The sequence below is a fragment of the Pteronotus mesoamericanus genome, unplaced genomic scaffold (genome assembly GCF_021234165.1).
Source record: "Pteronotus mesoamericanus isolate MK-2021 breed Mesoamerican mustached bat unplaced genomic scaffold, CSHL_Meso_final contig_33, whole genome shotgun sequence".
NCBI lineage: Eukaryota > Metazoa > Chordata > Mammalia > Chiroptera > Mormoopidae > Pteronotus > Pteronotus mesoamericanus.
Window position 1 is genome coordinate 4,474,692 of NW_026555135.1, and position 19,044 is coordinate 4,493,735.

At 41.3% G+C, this 19,044-nt stretch overlaps 1 protein-coding gene across 1 annotated transcript in view; it reads right to left on the reverse strand.

The window, feature by feature from the left end:
• Nucleotides 1-1,726: 1,726 nt before the first annotated feature.
• Nucleotides 1,727-19,044, reverse strand: part of GDPD4 (glycerophosphodiester phosphodiesterase domain containing 4) — a 69,112-nt gene continuing 51,794 nt past the window's right edge. Inside the window, 4 exon segments of the mRNA XM_054576186.1 lie at nt 1,727-1,962; nt 7,492-7,544; nt 8,263-8,345; nt 10,247-10,394. Coding sequence (XP_054432161.1) covers nt 1,727-1,962; nt 7,492-7,544; nt 8,263-8,345; nt 10,247-10,394 — 520 coding nt within the window.

Consider the following 19,044-nt stretch of genomic DNA (forward strand, 5'->3'; position numbering starts at 1 on the left):
GGGTTTGGGGGTAGGGGTGCCTGAGCCCAAGGTGTGCCTGCAAGGCACTTACAGGGACTGGCCGAGACCAGGGCAGGTTGCAGAGGATAGCCAGACCGCAGGTGAGGAACTAAGCGGGCATGGGCGGGGGATTTGGAGGAGGGACCAGCTTCTGAACCTTAACTGAGGCCCACGGAGCCAGAGGGGCTCTTGTCTCCTGCCAGAAACATCTCCCTGGCTCATCAGGAAACCACCAAGAAACCCGAAGAACAATGCTGCCTTGGGCTAAATCCTTACATCCACTGGGTGCCGGTAAAATGTTACTGTGTGACCAGGATGGAACCACCAAGTTGGTCCGTGACCTGGGCGGGTCTGGGGGAGGGGGCTTCGAACAGGGAAGGAGTGATCTGGAGCAGTGGCTGGGAGGAGTGCCTGGAGAAGCGAGGGCAGAGAACCCCCCTGAAGTGGGCGTGCTTGCGATCTGCCTCGGGGCCCCCTGATCCTCAGCAGAGCCAAGTCCTGCTCGCCCTCACACGCCCATGTCTGGGCTCATCCTCCTCTAGGTGCCCAGCCACCCCACAGGGAGACTAGTCCTGTTTTCCCCAGATGTTTGTGGCAGGGAGAGGGGCCGGTTGTGGAAACGGCGGTCCCAGACCAGACTGCCCTGCTTTCTGGGATGATCATGGGGCTGTCCAAGACCGCCCTGTCCCCCAAACGGTTACAGGACTCCTCAGCCAGCCCGGGGCCAATCTGCGCCAGGAGGAAGGCGCCGCAGTGGTCCGCCCTCCACCACCATCACATGGCGGGGGATACTGAGGCCCAGAGGAGAACTGCGAATAGGTGGTGGCCACCTAGTGGAACTCAATTCACTGCTTCTAACATTGTCTGCCAGACAGAAGGGGCTCCGGATACTTGTTCTGGGCTCTAGTTTCCCCTCAAGGCCAAAGGCCACTGGGTGGGCATGGGGTTATGCCCATCATTCCACTGGTGAATCAGCCAACAGCAAGGTATTAGGAAGCATCCCCCTTCACTCTAGATCACAAAAAAAGTGCATGTGGGAAAAAACCCTTCCCCCCAACTCACGCCCATGCCACCTCTGATTTCCCAATTCAGGATAGCATCGCTTGCACACCGATCTCCTAGTCTTTGTCAGCCTGAGTCATCACAGAAGGGTCCAAGGAATGCACGATTTACCTTCTGCATTCCTGAAAAGTTGCCTTTATTTACATGCCGATGTTCACCACAGCTGCTCCATTAGCAGGGAGTACTAGGAAGGGTTAGGATGAGGCAAACCCTGTATCACCCGGACAACAATGAGCTCCAGCTCCAAGACCACAACAGCTGTTTTTCCCTTGCCCGTACACTGGAATTGCATCCTTTATAAAGAGTCTCGACCAGAACGTTCTCCTGAGAGCCTCAAATGCCCTTCTGCGCTCCTTTCCTGACCAGTGCCCACCATCGCCGCCCTGAGGCTCAGAGAGGAAGAATAAGAAGTGAACGAGATGTGGCTAATTCTTGAAGACAGCCCAAAGGAGGACACGCTGGATGTGGTGGAAAACATCATAAAACAGGATTATTGGGAGGACTCCACAGAGGGGGTCTTTTTGGGTTCTGTTTCAGGATGAGGGACCTCTATGGAGGGAAATGATGGTTCATTTGCCGCCAGGCTCTGCAGTTTGGAGGGTGGCCTCGCTGTTGGCCTCCTAGGTGGGTGTTCGGGTGGATTCAGAGGCTTTCTCAGTGGGCATCAGTGGTATAGTTTTCCATGCAGGCACCAGAGATTTGGTGGTTTCCTGGGCCGGCTCTGTTTTGCTGTCCTCCTCCTTGGACCCTGGGTGTTTCCTTTTGCTCTGGTGACGTCTGGGGCAGAGGCTGCTGGAGCCTGAGGGCCTGCCCTAACTTAGGAAGGTATCTGTTCTACGGGTACATTCAAGGCTTCTTGTTTCTCACTTTCTCTCCTTTTGAGGCTTATATTCTCAACATCTATGGGATAGAAAAGAGAACAAACACATAAACAGATCCCTCAAACATCACTCCTCCGGTCTTTGGGGTCATGTGGTCAGATCCTAGTCACCTTTAATGTGTCAGTCCCTCGCCTACCACCTCAGGTTCTTCCCCTCCTAGTTCTCACTATCCAAGACTTTGTGCGAATTTTATCATGGCCTCCAATTTAGCCTGGTGCTGAAGTTTGAGTCTGTTGTGTGAGGTTCTAGTGCCCCATGGAAACCCTCAGAAGATAGAGACTGACATTTTCTTAAGGTTCATGCATTTCACAACCATTGCTTTAGAAAATAAACACTTCTTCTATCAGAATAGCTTTTCATGGCCAGAGACTTTGTCTTTGCTTGCCACTACATACACAGTGCTGCCACACAGTAATTTTTATCTGACCACCTGACAGGAAAAATAGCTGGTGGAGACACTGTCTACTAACGGAGCTAGGAACTTGACTCTTACCGAAGACTAAAAACCAGGTAATATACGAAACCGAGAAAACATCTTAAAATTACCTAACGATTTACAATACGAGGAGGAACTGTGGGGCCAAAATCTAGAAGAAAGTGAGAATCCAAAGCAGCAAGGCCAGAACTTGCTTATTTTTTACCCTGAATGTAATTTCATTCTTGAGGAGACAGCCGCACACGTGAGCTTCATCCCCTGGCAGCGTCACAGCGGGGACAGGGGGCGGGGCGGGGGGGGGAGTTTTTACTGCTCTTCAGTTGAATTTTAGATCAACTGGATTTTAGGGAACAGACACCTATGATACTAGGTTTCTAATTCATGAATGTGGTGTATTGTTCTATTTATTTGGGTCTTCTTTCTCTCAGTAAACATTTGCAGTTTTCAGTTTTTATGTTATAAATGCTATTTAAGATTTTTTAAAGTTTCTAATTACTCATTGCTAAAATATAAACAATTGATTTTTCTGTATATTGATCTTGTATCCTGAGACATTGCTTAATCCACTTATTACTTCCAGCAGGTTTGTTGTTTGATTCGTTAGAATTTTTAATGTAAATAATCACATCTGAAAATCAGGAGTTTTTATTCCTTTATGCCTGTCATTTATCTTATTAAAATAGCTAGGATCTCCAGCCCAGTGTTGAATACAAGTTGTGAGAGCCAGTATCCTTGCCTTATTTCTGATCTTACAGGGAAAAGATTCATTGCATCACCATTAAAAATGATACTGGCATTCGTTTTTTTGTATCTTGGATTAAGGAAATTCAATCCCTTTTCCTAGTTTGCCCAGAACTTTTATCATAAATGGGTGTTGACTTTTGTCAAATATGCTTTTTCTATTTAATGTGGGATTATACTGATTAATTTTCAAATAATTTATCCATCTTGCATTATTGGTATAAACCTTACTTGTTCATGATGTATTAGCCTTTTTACACTGATGAATTCACTTTGCTAACATTTTGTTAAGGATTTCTATGTCTACGTTTGTAAATGACATTGATCTGTAAATTTAGTTCTTGTAATGTCTTCATGAGGTCTTATATGAGATATTGCTGGCCTCAAAGAATCAGCTGGGAAGTATTCCGATTCCTTCCTCTTGTTTTTTTTCTGAGTCAGTATAAGATTAATATTATTTTTAAAACATTTGAATAACCAGTGAAATTCCTTGGGCCAAACCTTTTTATTTTTTTTCTGGTGAAGGTTTTTGATATATGAATTTGATTCTGACAGGTAGTGGGTTATTATAAATTTATATTTTCTCTCAGTTCTGGCAAGTTATGTATTTTAAGGAATGGTCTACTTCATTTAAGTTGTAAAATTTTATGACATAAAAATGTCCAGAATTTTCCTTTTGACATCTAGGATCTGGATACTTCCATCTTTTATTCATCATTAATTATATTAGCAACCTGGCAACCTCTCATCTTGCTAAAAGTTTATCAATTTTATTAAACTTGTCAAAGAACCAATTTTTCACTTTCTTTGTATTTTTCCGATTTCATTGATCCTTGCTATCTTTAGTATTTCCTTTCTTTTACTTGGGGGGAAAATGTACTCTACCTTTTATAGATTCTTAAGGTAGAAACTTAATCAACATTAAACCTTTCTTCATTCTAACATTTAAAGTTATAAATTTCCCTGTAAGTCCTGCTTTAGCTGGTACCCCACAAATTTTACTGTTGTATATGTATTGTCCTTTAGTTTAAAGTATTTAACTTAATACCTAATTTCCCTTGTGATTTATTCCTTGATCAATGGGCTGTTTAAAAATACATTAATTTCCAGGATTTAGAGGCTTATCTAGGTATTTCATTAGTATTTGTTCTTAATTTTGTTGTGGTCACAGAACATACTCTGTAAGATTCCAGTCTTTCAAAATTTACTTATTGAGACTTGTTTTATGGCTTGTCAAGTAATCTATTTTGGCAAATATGTCATGTACATTTGAAAGTATTGTATATTCTTCTAGTTGTTGGGGTTTTGTTTTATATCAATGTGGCTGAAACTGTTGTTCAGATTTCTATATCTTTTCTGATTTTCTTGTGTGTGCTTATTTGTTCTTTCAGGTACTGAGAGAAGACTTTTAAAGTCTCCAACTATGATTTCTCTTTCACTTTTTGTTTCATGTGTTTGGAAGTTCTGCTATTAAGTGCATACATAGTTTTATTTATAATGCCCTCCTGATATACTGACCTTTTCACCATTATGAAATCTGTCTTTGTTTCCAGTAATGTTCCATGTTTTGAAGTCTGTTTTCAGATATTACTTCTTATGCTGATTGCTTACATGGCATGTCACTTTCCCCATCCTTTTACTTTGAATCTATTTGTGTCTTTGTATTTTAAGTATTTCTTTCGTATACCACATATGGTTGGGACTTGCTTTTTTTTTTCTATTTGACAATCTCTACATTTGATTTGTGTAATTAATCCATTTATATTTAATGTAATTAATAAAATGTTTGGATGTATGACTAGCATGTCTCAACTTGTTGTCTATTGTTTTTTTCTGTTATTTTTCTTCGTTTGTTTTCCTCTTCCTGAATCCATCTGCTATAAGATATATTATTCTGCTAGCTTTGAAAAAGTAAGTTGCCATGTTGTGTGAGGGCCATGTGGCTAAGACATGAAGGTAAACTCTAGGAGCTCAGAGCAAAACACTGTCATCAGTGATCAAGAAAACAGGGACGACTTCAGTCTTACAGTTTTAAGGAACTGAATTCTGCCAAACACCACAAGAATGGAAGAGGACTCTTAAGCCTCAGATGAAATCTCAGCCCAGGCCAACTCCTTGGATTTAGCCTGGCGGGACTCTAAGCAGATGACCCATCTAACCCATGCCTAAATTCCTGGCCCACAGAATCTGTGAGTGATACATTTGTATTATTTTAAGCTTCTAGGTTTGTGGTAATTTGTTACACAGCAATAAAAAATAAATATATACAGCAATAGAATCTAAGCACAGAAATGAAATAGTCTAAAAATAAAAATGAACAGTCTCAGTAACTGATGGAATAATATCAAACTGTCTAACATATATGTAGGTGGAATACCAGAAAATGGATAGGGGTAGAAAAATATTTGAAAAATAAAGACTAAAAATTTATCCAATTTGATGAAAATTATGCTCTGACTGATCTAAGTAGTTCAGCGAATGCCAAAGCATGATAGAAACACACATACATACACACACTCATGTATATCAAGGTAAACCATAACCAAATTACTGAAAACCAGTAACAAAAGAAAGCAATCATAAAGTTATTCAGAGAAAAAGTACATATTACAAATAGAGGAACAAAGATAAAAAATGGAAGACATTTTTATCTTGGAAGACTTTTCATAAGAAACTATATAAGACAGAAGATAAAAGGCTGACTTCTTTAAAGTGACAAAAAATGTATCCTGATAAGTACTTTTCCTAAAGCATTGTAGCCACTTCATGTAATGAGTACATCTCTTCGAATTTTCCTTAAAAATTTCTCTCCCATCCATGATTTCCTCGCCATTTCCAAGTTACTTTCGTTTCTTGGCGAGATTACTGTCAAGGGCTCAACTGTGTGCCCCCAAATTCACTATACTTGAAGACAGAGCCTTTAAAGAGTTGATTAAAGTGAGGCAGTTCGAGTGGACCCCAATCCAGTCTGACTGGAGAAGAGACAATTTGGAGCCAGCCAGAGACACTGAAGATGCACGTGCACACGGAGGAAAGGCTGCCTGAGGACGCGGCACGGAGGAGGCCCTCGGCAAGCCAAGGACAGAAGGCGCAGAAGAACCGAACCTGCTGACACACCCATCTTGCATTTCTAGCCTCCATGAACAGGAGATAAGTAAATTTCTGTTGTTTAACCTGTCCAGTCTGTGACATTTTGTTATGGCAGCCTCAGTTTAATCATGTAACTGCTGAAAATAATAAGGAACCTGGAATACAGCCTTCAGACCTCTCACCAGCCAGGAGAGCGAGCTTCAGATCCATGTACCTCAGCGCTACTTGAGAACGCTCCGCCCCTCAAGAGTGTTGGGCAATCTTGGTTTGAACTTTCAGTGTCACAGCATGAAACACCATTGCCTTCCATTATTCCAATTTCTGCACTTATTTTTTCAGAGCCCCCGTGGATCCATTCCTGCCTCTAAGTGTCGTACCATTCAATCACCTGCCACCGTCAGGAGGGTCACTGCCGTCCACAGAAATTACATTAATTCATGAATTTGGGACTTCGCCTGAGGCTCCAGCAGCTGGGTAAGGAAACCGTCCCGTGCACTGCACGCTCCCCTGCTTCCTAACTGGGTTTCCCTTTGCCACTGCACTGGCTTCCCATAACTCACTGTGCGGTTACCTCCTTTTGAAAATTAAAGCTAGCTTCCCTCCCCCTAACTGGCCTATCTCACTTCCTCAGCCCCTGGGTTCTCCTGCTGAATAAGACATTATTTTGGTTTCCATCCTCCTACACAGACAATCTAGCATATTGCTCCTTTATTTGAAACTCATTTGCCACCTCCCGACGGCTTATACGCAGAGCCTAGACCCTAGTCCAGCATTGCAGGGCCTCTGCAGTGTTCTCCCCACCCTCCAACACTCGTTACCCACAGCTGAAGTCCCTCCCACAAAGCACACTCAGCCCTAAGGGCCATGGAAGCCTCTGTCCTGGGCCTGGTGCTCGACCCAGGGTGCGAATTGCTAGACTCTTGTCTGCTTCCTCACTGTTCTCTGTGGGCCACCCTCCATTCTTCAATTATCTTCATTCCCTTTCAGGAGACCTGGCACAAATCGGTTACTCAAGAACTGTGATGAATGAATAGTTGAAGAAATTAAAAATAAATACCATGTCCACAAACTTCCAAGGAGTCTCACTGTTTAGAGACTGAGTCCAAAATGAAGCTTGATGTCAAGGGCACTCCAGAACCCATGCCCAGCTATTCCTCCCAACTTCTTCCTAGTCCCCACCCCTCCATTTCCCAGACTCCCTCAGCTCTTGTCAGAGACACAGAAAGCAGACCCTCTGTCCTAGGGACAATGGGTAGCACTGGGTTAGGTCTCTGTCTTTACCTGTGAAACTGCTAATGCTTTCGAAGACTCTCTCTTTTTGGCTTTCTCTCCACCTGGAAGGAAGCAGACCACCCATGAGCGTTGGAGACCTTTTCCAAAAATAACAATAAACCAAGGCAGAGGAGAAACACTACCCATCAAATTCTCACTTAGGAATTTGTACTTTCCTCCTCTAAAGGATAACTCACAAATGAAGGCATGACGGGCATGAGGAGGTCCACAAAACCACGGTCTCCTCTAGCTAAGATTCCTCTTCCAGGATATACAATCTTGCAGTGCTGTAGCACTGTCCTGTCAAGGATTCGCAAACGTCATTTTCTTGGACAGATAAACACTGTTCTCTGCAAAGGGGCCGTGATTTTCCCAGGGTCACCAACAGCCAAGGGGCAAATCCAGGCCTAAAAGCCAGGCTTCCAGGTTTGCGGACTTGCTCTTTGCACAGCGTCCCGCTATGTTCCGGACAGTCTTCAACCTCTGTCCTTTCTCAGCAGAATCACATTGAATCTGTGGTAACAGGCTTTACCTGAGCCTTAGTGACAGCCCTCATCCGTAAAATACTGCCTTGTGCTGAGGAGGTGGAAGGGGTGTGAGGAGCTGCAGGCAGTATGAGAAGAAATGAAGGGCTCAGACTAGTAACCCTGTCTTCCTGAGAACTTGCCATGGGGGATGGATTAGAGGAAGAGTGTTTAACCGTTTTCTCAACTTTCCATAAGAAATATTTAAATTTTTATTTTGGGAAAAATTCATTTAAAGTTACAAACATATACTTACCAATGAAAATAAAATATGGCAGCAATAAAAACTGCAGAAACACAATCTAGGAGAAGCCACATGAACATATAGTAACCTGGTGTCTGCAAAACAGAAAAGAAATCACTTTAAAAGTCAAAGAACTTTCCAGCTGGAAGGGATTTTTGATCACGTGGGCCAAGTCCCTTGCTCGGCTGTCAGGCCTGGGCCCGAGTGGAGGGGCGGCAGACCCGGTGGGGAAGCTGGTTAGAAGTGCTGGCCTCAGACACAGAGAATACCTGCTGCTGTCCCCTTCCACATGTGGGGGCTCTACAGGGGATAGAAGTTCACACCCTTCATTTCCCTTGACCCTCAACACAGAGGCCTGGGCGAGTCCCAGCGGAGTCACATCGCAAGTCTGCTCTGAACCCAGGACTACAGCCCAAGTCGCTTGAGTTCCTGTGCTCTGTGTTTTCATGGCCTGGCTCCCCAAACCCGGTTGTGCACCCAACTCTGCCAGGGCAGCTTTTAGTAATACAGGTTCCTGGGTCTCCCTGCAGACCGCAGGATTTAGAATTCCTCCGCTTTCAGCAAGCTCCTCAGGTGACACTGAAGCAACCAGTCTGTGAGCCAGTGCAGGGTAAGTGGAGGCAGTCTGGCTTCTCAGCCAGGTGCTCGTGTAACTTGGGGGAGCAGCTTCTCCAAACCTTGAGGGAGTCTGATAAAGCAGTGTTCCCACAGCCTTGAGCCTGGGTGTGACAAACTGCCCCTTGGCCTCGAGTGGGCTCGCATGCGCAGCTCATGCTAGGTTACCTCACTTTTTGGCCTGAGGCTGGCTCTGTTTGTGCTAGTCCTTAAGGCGGTGGGGGCTTCTTACTGTGAGGGAGTGAGGAAGAGCGGGAGTGCAGGCTTGCGGGCGTGAGGGGCGTGCAGACATAGACATGGGCTTGTGGCCTGTGTGACTCCCCCAAATAAAGGCATGTCAAGCATCCCCACGGCTCCACGCATTTTCTTTCTTCTACCTGAGTCATGAGTGGACCTGCCCAGCCTAGGGAGGCTGCAACACAGCCAATATTTAGAAATCACTGTTCTACATCATGATGCTTCAAGTAAGCAGGTTGAAATTATAATTCTCCCTTAACATGGCCCCTCCCCCACACTCCTTGCCTGAGTCGCCCACTTCCCAGAACTCCGTCTCCTGGGCCTCCTGTGTGAGTTTTCTAATTCCCTGCTTTGACTCTCCCTTTCCTCCTCCACTGTCCCCTCTGATCTTACTTGATGCTTACTTGATGCTGCTGATCTTACTTGAGCTGGCACTTTTTATTCTTTCTTAGGCCATTCTGCCCCCATCCTAAGGTCTCTCCTTGGGCTGAATAATAATATTAATAAAAATACTAGTGGTCATAATAATAAGAACTAACAATTAATGAGCATTTACAGAACCTAAGGAAGTGTTCTAAGCACTTTTAGGGTATTTTCACATTTAACCCTCACAACAGCCCTACTAGGCCAGTACAGTAGCTCCTCTTAACCAACTTCCACTAAACTGAGGCTCCTAATCCCTTCTGAGAAACATACTGACTGAGGCCTTGGCCTGTTCCACGATGTGCACCAGGTGAGCATCATCCAGCAACACCAAGAATAAGTTCCTAAATGGCTTAGAACAGGTGTATTTATTGCTATAATTGTGCATTAAATGTTACTTAAATCTGTAAAATTTGAGTGAAAAGAAAAGTATGGAACGTGACCTTGCTGTCCCTCCCCACCAAGAAGCGAAGTTGTTTCCCCCCTTATCCACCTTGAATCTGGACTTGGCCATGTGGTTTTCTTTGGCCAATGGAACACTTCCAAGTTCATAGTAGGATTTGTGTGAGAGAAGGGAGAATGCCCATCTCCTAAATCACAGATATCTCTGCTCTTAGGTAGCTCCGCAGGGGACTGCACAGTGGGCCACGTACAGGTGGGGTAGGGGACATGGATTCCCATCATACCAGACTAGGGAGAACAATTCGGATATTCCACTCACCATGAGGTAGTAAGGGACATTTATCTGCTTCAGGAGCTCAATGTTGTCTGTGGTCACTGAATGAATCCTGGAGCACCAGGCCAGTGAGAAGAGCCAAGGCTCATTGACAAGGTACAAGTTGATGGTGATGTTGGCTGCTTTATAATCTCTGGAACAGAAACAGAACCCACGGGGCTTTAGACTTAATCTTACCCTCATCATCTAAAAGGGGAACAGCCACCATGTTTGTTAAAGGTGGTTGTTTAAATCACCAGAAGCAGCTGGTCCTGAAACAAATCTGTGATATGGCATACAGAATGGGCTCATGTTGCAATGAGATAAAAGAATGGGTTTAAAACCTCTACTCAGACCAACAGTGGTGTGTTAGGAAACTGGATGGCCTAAGGGATAGTAAAGAAGGAAGAAAGAAAAGTAAAGCCCTATATGTAGTATTTGCTAATTTCCATGGTATAAATAATCCAACCATAGCCAATTTTAGCTACCATTGGTAAAACAGGTTTTCAGTTTCTGAATATTTAATAATAGGCTCCTACAAACTGGCAGGAGCCAGCTCCAGCACACCACTGAGGAGCAGCTATACTTACTTCCATCAGAACATTTACCACCCTTTCCTATGGGTCTTTTTCACTTGAGTATTAGCAAATTAAATGAAAGCAGTGTCTTATTCATCTTTGGATATCCAGTACATAGCATAATACTTACCTTCATAAGTAGTAATTGAAGGAATGAATAAATGAATTCCAATTTGATGAATATTCAAATTTCACACATAATGAACTTTTATAAAAATTGAGTAGAGGGAATGGAACCCAACTTTTCCCAATACATTAAATGCCAGTAGAGACCTGCACACTGTCTCCAGAGACAGGAAGAAAATAACTAGAGGAACATCTAGTAATTCTAATCAAGTTGTCATTTTCAAGGCTTAAAATTCTCAGAAAACACACCATGTAAGACCTTCAAAAAATTTTTTTAATCCTGAGATGGTACAGACTGTTAGAAACAGCTCTGTACAGCCTGGGCATGAATCCCACATCTGTCATATACAAGCTTGGCAAGTTCATAGGCTCTTTGTATCAAATGTAAAATAAAAACAGCACTGCTTTTGCAGGAGCGTTGTCCATTAGTTACCCAATATGTCTCTAAGACACTTCTACAGGTCACCTAAGGTAAATTAAAAAAAAAAAAACAGAAATAAGAAAACAGTAGTAAAAAGCTACCTTTTTGTTTTTTGAAACCAACACACAAAAACCAATCACATTTTTATTTGGCAGTAATGACCAGATAGAAACTAAAAATAAAAACACAGTACCATTAACAATCACTCCAAAGAAAAGTAAACATTTATCTTAACAAAGTGCAGGATCTATTAACTGAAAATACAAAACGTTGATGAAAGTAATCAAACATTTTAATAAACGGAGAGACATGTGTGTTCATGGATCGAAAGACTCGATATTGTAAAGATGTCAATTCCCCTAAATTGATTCACAGGCTTAATGCAATTCCCATCAAAATCTCAGCAAGGTTTTTTGTACAATTAGGTCAGCTGATTCTAAAATTTATATGGACAGGCACAACTCCCAAATAACAGAAACAATCCTGGAAAAGAAGATAAATTGAGAGAGAATCATTCTACCCAGTAGCTGTACGCATGACTCGGCAGAAAGAAGCACTAAGGGCTGATGCATGGAGCTGGGAAAGTGACTGGATAAAAGGGACAATACCCCCCTCTCTACTTCTGCGTGGGGACTATAGGGTCTGCCTTTAAAAGCAGAGCATGTGGAAAATGTGCACTTTTGCTCTCCCCTCCCCTGGCTGGTTGGTTGTATTCCCTGCACCCATCCCTGAGCACTCTGGGACCTGCCTGACCAGGAGCACTGTGGGCACTAGGCTGATAAGAGGGGACCCAAGGAGGCTCGGGGGATGGGGAGCAGCCTCGTGGATTCCCATCTGCCGCCTGAGCGCTCCTCTGCCAGGGACCCCTCCGTCAGGGGTCTGGTGATGGTGGCTCCTGCTGTGGCTTCTGCTCTGCCAGCTCCAGCCCAGGCAGGGCATCGGATCTACCCCACCAACCTGCAGGACGGGGCTTAGCAGACCGGCCAGTGGCAGTCCTGGAAGCTGTGTGGCAATGCAACGAGCCCCATGCCGCTGCCCGACACGGGAAGCTGCAGCGGTGCTGACGACTGGGGCTGTGCTGCACAGGTCCTGCCCAGCTGGGCACACTGACGCAGAGCAGGCCAGCCAGAGGAAAAGGACGGTGCGCTACAAGTAGGACACGGACGCACAGATCGAAGCCAGACAGCAAATGGAAACCAGCTAAGCCACTGCATTCTTAGAGGATGGTACATTCAGGTGGGAGAAGTTCCTGATGCAACCTTGAACTGAGCTGGCAGTGGCTGGCAGGGTGATTCTTTGAAGCGTTTTAAAAGAAACAAGCTTTGAGGCAGAAAACTGCCATTACTTCAAGTTGTTTGTACTTTAAATAAAGGGTTCCTTTTCCTTTCCACCAGACTCTGCCTCCAGAGATTTTGCCTATGGGTGGCGAGCAGGAGGACCCCATTGGCTGTTCTGGAACAGCACCAGGCTATCTGGTAACACTAGGATCACTGACTGATGCTTCTGATCAGAGAGGTACGACTAAAGAGAGAAGCCCTTGTTCCACCTCTTTCCACTGTTGCAGGACCCGCCCCCCCCCCGCCCCCCAACCAGCTGAAGTGACTTTCGTGATTTACAGGACCAGTGATCTTTCTTTCCCACCTTTCAGTTTTCTTTTTTCTCCTTTTGGGATCCAGATATTAAACACTAGGGCACAAAAGCAACTGCATACATAGGGAATATTACAAAGTGACTGTGTATGTCCAGGGAAAGGAACAGAAGGGACCTGAGAAGGTGTTTAAGTTTATACCTCAGGCTGGTCCTTGGCACAAAGGCAACCAACCAACAGACAAATAAATACATAACAAAAAACAGCAAACCCTGAGGAACAGGGAGAACAAAGGAAGAGGGAGAATCTGGAGTTACTAGATTATTAGATTCAAGGGTCCTATTTTTTCTTTAATCACAAAGTACCCCTGGCCAGTGTGGCTCAGTTGGTTGGGCATCATCCTGCAGACCTAAAGGTCATGGGTTTGATCCCCAGTCAGGGTACAGGTCTGGGTTGTGGGTTCAAGTCCCCAGCTGGGGCACATGCAAGAGGCACCCAATCGATGTTTCTCTCTCACATCCAATGTTCCTCTCCCTCTCTCCCCCTCTCTCTGGAAACAATAAAAGAAAAAAAAAATCACAAAGCAAACAAAGAAACAAGAAGGTAGGCCCCATTCAAGGGGGGAAAAACAACAGAAACTGTCCCTAAAAAAAGTCGATATATTAGACAATGACTTTATTTTTATTTATTTTTAGAGAGAGGGGAAAGGAGGGAGAAGGAAAAGGAGAGAAACATCATTGTGTGAGAGATACAGTGATCAGTTGCTTCTCACATGCCCCCAACTGGGGACCTGGCCTGCAACCCAGGCATGTGCCCTGACTGGGAATCGAACGGGCGACCCCTTGGTTCACAGGCTGGTGCTCAGTCCACTGAGCCATGCCAGCCAGAGGCTCTAGACAATGAGTTTAAAACAACCACTTTAAAGGTACTTAAAGAACTAAAGAAAGATGCAGATAAAGTAAAAAAAATAATAAGATGAACAAAGTGGCAATATTAATAAAAGGACAGAAAACCTAAAAAGAAACCAAAAGGAAGTTCTGGAGCTGAAAATACAGTACTGAAATGAAAATTTGACTTTTAGGATTCAAAGGAAAATTTGAGCAGTCAGAATAAAGAATCAGTGAATTTTAAGATAGAAGAATTAAAGTTAATGAGTCTGAAAAATAAAAAGATTAAAGAAAAGTGAACAGAGTCTGCGAGATCTGTTGTTTACCATTAAACAGACCAATACATGCATTGTTATAGTCTTGGAAGGAGAAGAGAGAAAAAATTAGAAAAAATATCTGAAGAAATAATGGCTGAAAACTTTCTAAGTTTGATGAAAGATGTGAATATAAACATCCAGGAAGCTCAGTGAATTCCAAGTAAGATGAATTTAAAGAGACTCACATGGCAACACATTTTAATCAAACTTTCAAAGACAAAGACAAAAAGAGAATCTTAAAAGCACCAGTAGAGAAGTGATTTGTCACATACAAAGGATCCCAGATAAAATCATTAGAGAAGTTCCCATGATAAACTTTGAAGGCCAGAAGGCAGTAGACCCACATATTCAAAGTGTTAAAAAACTGTCAACTGAGAGTCCTATATCCAGCGACACTGTTTTTCAAAACTGAAGGGAAAACTGATAAATTCCTAGATAGACTAAAACGGAGGGAGTTCATGGACACTAGATATGCCCCACAAGAAAAGTCAAGGGAGTCCTGCAAAGTGAAATGAAGAGAGGCTAACTAAATAGTGACTCAAAACTGTATGGAGAAATAAAGATTTCAATAGAAGTAAGTACAGGGACAATTATATTTGGTATTGTAACAATGGATTGTACATATACTCTTCCTTTTCTACATGATTAAGAGACTAATACATCTAAAGAAAAAAATAACTATTACTCTAAAAGCTAGCATTATTTTAATTTCGGTTTTTAACTCCACATGTTGTTTTCTATATAATTTAAAAGACTAATGAATTTTAAAATGATTAATTTATGTTTTGGGGATATATAATGTGTAAAGATATATTTTTATGGGAGCAACAAATGAAAAGGATAGGAATAGAGCTGTAAAAAAATCAACAGAGTCTTGTATGTTATTGGAGTTAAGCTGGTATAAATTAGAAAAAAGTTATAACTTCAGAATGTTAAATGTAGTTCCCATGGTAACCACAAAGAAAATAGGGATAGAATATACACAAAAGGAGAAAAGGATTGAAATGTTTCAGTACCAAAAAATCAACTAAAAACAAGAAAACAGTAATGCAGAAAATAAGGGACAGATTACAAAGCACATAGAAATAACAAAATAACAAAATGTCAGGAGATGGAAACAAAATAACAAATATTTGCAGAAATGACTGAAGTAAAAAAAATGACAAAAGTGCCTTCTCATCAGTAATTATTTTTTAAATGGGTTAAAGACAAATTTAATGAATGGATAAAAACACATGATTGAACTTAGTGCTGTCTATAAGAGATGTATTTTACATCCAAAGACATAGATTGTAAGTGAAATAATGGAAAAAGAAATAGAGGACTCAGCCCTGGCCAGGTGGCTCAGGTGGTTGGAGTGTTGTCCTGTATGCCAAAAGGTTGTGGGTTCCATCCCCAGACAGGCCATATATGTAGGCTGTGGGTTCGATCCCCAGTTGAGGTGGGTACGGGAAGCAACTAATCAATGCAATGTTTCTCTCTCTCTCTCTCTCTCTCTCTCTCTCGTCAGTAAACATATCCTCTGGTAAGAATTAAACAAACAAACAAACAAAAAAAGAAATAGAAGACAAAAAATACAAGAAACTATTTCTAAGATATATACAATACTGAAACTGACAATAACAGCATATATACTCTTCTCAAGAACACAGGGGACATCTTCCAGGGCAGACCACATGTTAGGCCACAAATTGTCTCAATAGATTTAAAATGATAGATAGCATAGAAAGCATCTTCCCCTACCACAACAGTATAAAGTTAGAAGTCAGTAACAGAAGGAAACTGGAAAATTCACACATTTGTGAAAATTAAACACACTTTCAAACAATGAATGGATCAAAAAAGAAAACACCATGGAAATTAGAAAATACTTAGATGAATGAAAATAAAAACACAATATACCAAAACTTAAGGGATGCTGCAAAAGTTAATCTAGGGAAGAAGTTTATAATGATAAATGCTTACATTTAAAAAAAAAGAAAGAAAAAAAGAGAGACAACTATTCCAAATAACCTAAATTTACGACTTAAGGTAGAAAAGAGAGCAACTTGATCCAACATAGCAGAGGAAGTAAATAAGAAAAATTAGAGAAGACATAAATGGAATAGAAAACAGAAAAACAACAGAGAAAATCAATGAAACCAAAAGCTATTTCTTTGAAAAGATCAACAACACTGTTAAACATTTAGGTAGGTGGAAATAAGAAAAAGTACTCAAATTACTCAAATCAGAAATGAACATTAAGGATGCTACTACTAATTTTATAGAAATAAAAAGAGTTATACAAGAGAACTATAAATAATTGTTCCCCAACAAATTGGATAACCTAGATGAAATGGACAAAATCCTAGAAACACAAAACCTACCATAACTGAATCCTGAATAACAGGAAAATGAGAAAACCTATAATGAGAAAAGAGAATGAATCATTAACCAAAAATCTCCCCAACAATGGAAGTCTTGGAGCCAATGGCTTCACTGGTGAATTCCACCTAATATTTAAAGAACTAGTACTAACCCATTAGGATTTCTACATTAAAAAAAAATCTACAACAATGTGAATAATGTGGAAAAATTGGAAACCTTGTGCAAAATTGGAAAAGTTGGTGCAGCTGCTGTGGAAAACAACATGGTGGTTCCTTAAACAATTAGAATTACTATATGATTCAGCAATTCCACTTCTGGGTACACAGGCATACCTTAGAGAAATTGTAGGTTCAGTTTCAGACAACTCCAATAAAGCAAAGATATCAACAAAGCAAGTTACATGAATTTTTTGGTTTCCAAGTGCATATAAAAGTTACATTTATATAATACTATAGTTCATTAAGTATGCAATAACATTATGCCTACAATAATAATATGTACACCTTAATTTTAAGACACTTCATTGCAAAAAAAGTTCTAACCATCATCTAAGCTTTCATCAAGTTGTAATCTTTTTGTTGGTGGAGGGTCTGCTGCATATTGATGGCTGCTGAAGGTTGGGGTGGTTGTGGCAATTCCTTAAAGTAAGACAACAATAAAATTTGCCAGATCAATTGACTCCTCCTTTCATAAATAATTTCTCTATAGCATGCAATACTATTTGGCAGCATTTTATTCACAGTGAAATTTCTTTCAAAATTGGAGTCAATCCTCTCAAATTCTGCTACTACTTTATCAACTAAGTTTATGTAATTTTATAAATCCTTTCTTGTCATTTCAACAATATTCACAGCATCTTAGCAGGAGTAGATTCTATCTTAAGAAACCATTTTCTTCACTCATCTGTAAGAAGTTAACTCCTCATCTATTAAAGCTCTATCATAAGATTGCAGCCATTTAGCTGTGTCTAGGCTCCACTTCAAAATACAATTCTCCTGCTATTTCCACAACATCTGTAGTTAATTCCTCCACTGAAGTCTTGAACCTCTCCAAGTCATCTATAAGAGTTGGAAGCAACTTCTTCCAATCTCCTGTTAATATTGACATTTTGACCTCTTCCTGTGAATCACAGACGTTCTTAATGGCACCTTGAATAATGAATTCTTTACAGAAAGTTCTTCATTTACTTTGTCCAGATCCATCAGAGGAATCACTATCTATGGCAGCTAAAGCCTCATGAAATTTATTTCTTAAAAAATAAGACAAAGTTCAAAATTACTCCTTGATACATGGACTAAAGAATAGATGTTGTTTTAGCAGGCATAGAAACAACATTAATCTCATTGTACATCTCCATCAGAGCTCTTGGGTGACCAGATGCATTATCAATGAGCAGCAATATTTTTAAAGGTATCTTTTCTTCAGAGAATCTCTTAACAGTAGGCTTAAAATAGTAAACCATACTGTAAACAGATATTCTGTTATCCAGGCTTTGTTGTTCCATTTATAGGGCACAGGCAGAACAGATTTAGCATAATTTTTAAGGGCCACAGGACTTTCAGAATGGTAAATGAGCATTGGCTTCAACTTAAAGGTCACCAGCTGCATTAGCCCCTAACAAGAGTGTCAACCTGTTCTTTGAAGCTTTGAGACCAGGCATTGATTTCTCTTTCTTAGCTTTGAAAATCCTAGATGGCCTTTTATTCCAATGTAAAGCTGTTGCATCCACATTGAAAATCTGCTGTTTAGTGTAGCCACTTTCATTAATCATCTTAGCTAGATCTTCTGTGTAACTTGCTGTAGCTTCCACATCAACACTTGCTGATTCGCCTTGCACTTTTATGTTATGGAGATGGTTTCCCTCTTTAAACCTTCATGAACTAACCTTTGCTAGCCTCCAACTTTGCTTCTGCAGTTTTCTCACCTTTCTCAGCCTTCATAGAATGAAATCCAGGTCCTTGCTCTGGATTAGGCACAGCTTAAGGGACTGTTGTGGCTAGTTTGACCTTTTATCCATATCTCTAAAACTTTCTCCATATCAGCAATAAGGGTGTTTCACTTTCTTATCATTTGTGTGTTCACTTTTAATTTTCCTCAAGAACTTTTCCTTTGCATACTCAACTTAGCTGTTTGGCACAAGACACCAAACTTTTTGCTTCCCTTGGCTTTCAGCATTCTTTCCTCACTAAGCTTAATCATTTCTAGCTTTTAATTTAAAGTGAGAGACATTTGATTCTTCCTCTCACTTGAACATTTAGAGGCTACTGTAGGGTTAATAATGGACAAAACATTCCCATTAAAAGGCAGAGGCTGTCTATAAAAGCAAGAACCCATAATATTCTTTTTATAGGAGATGAACTTTAAATATATAAAGATGCAAATCTGTTGAAAGATAAATGACAGAAAAAGAGGTATAATACAAACACTGATTATAAGAAAGCTAGTGTGACAATATTAATAAAAGAACAGGTAATCTTTAAATAAGAATTATTACCAGACACAATGGACATTTCATAATGA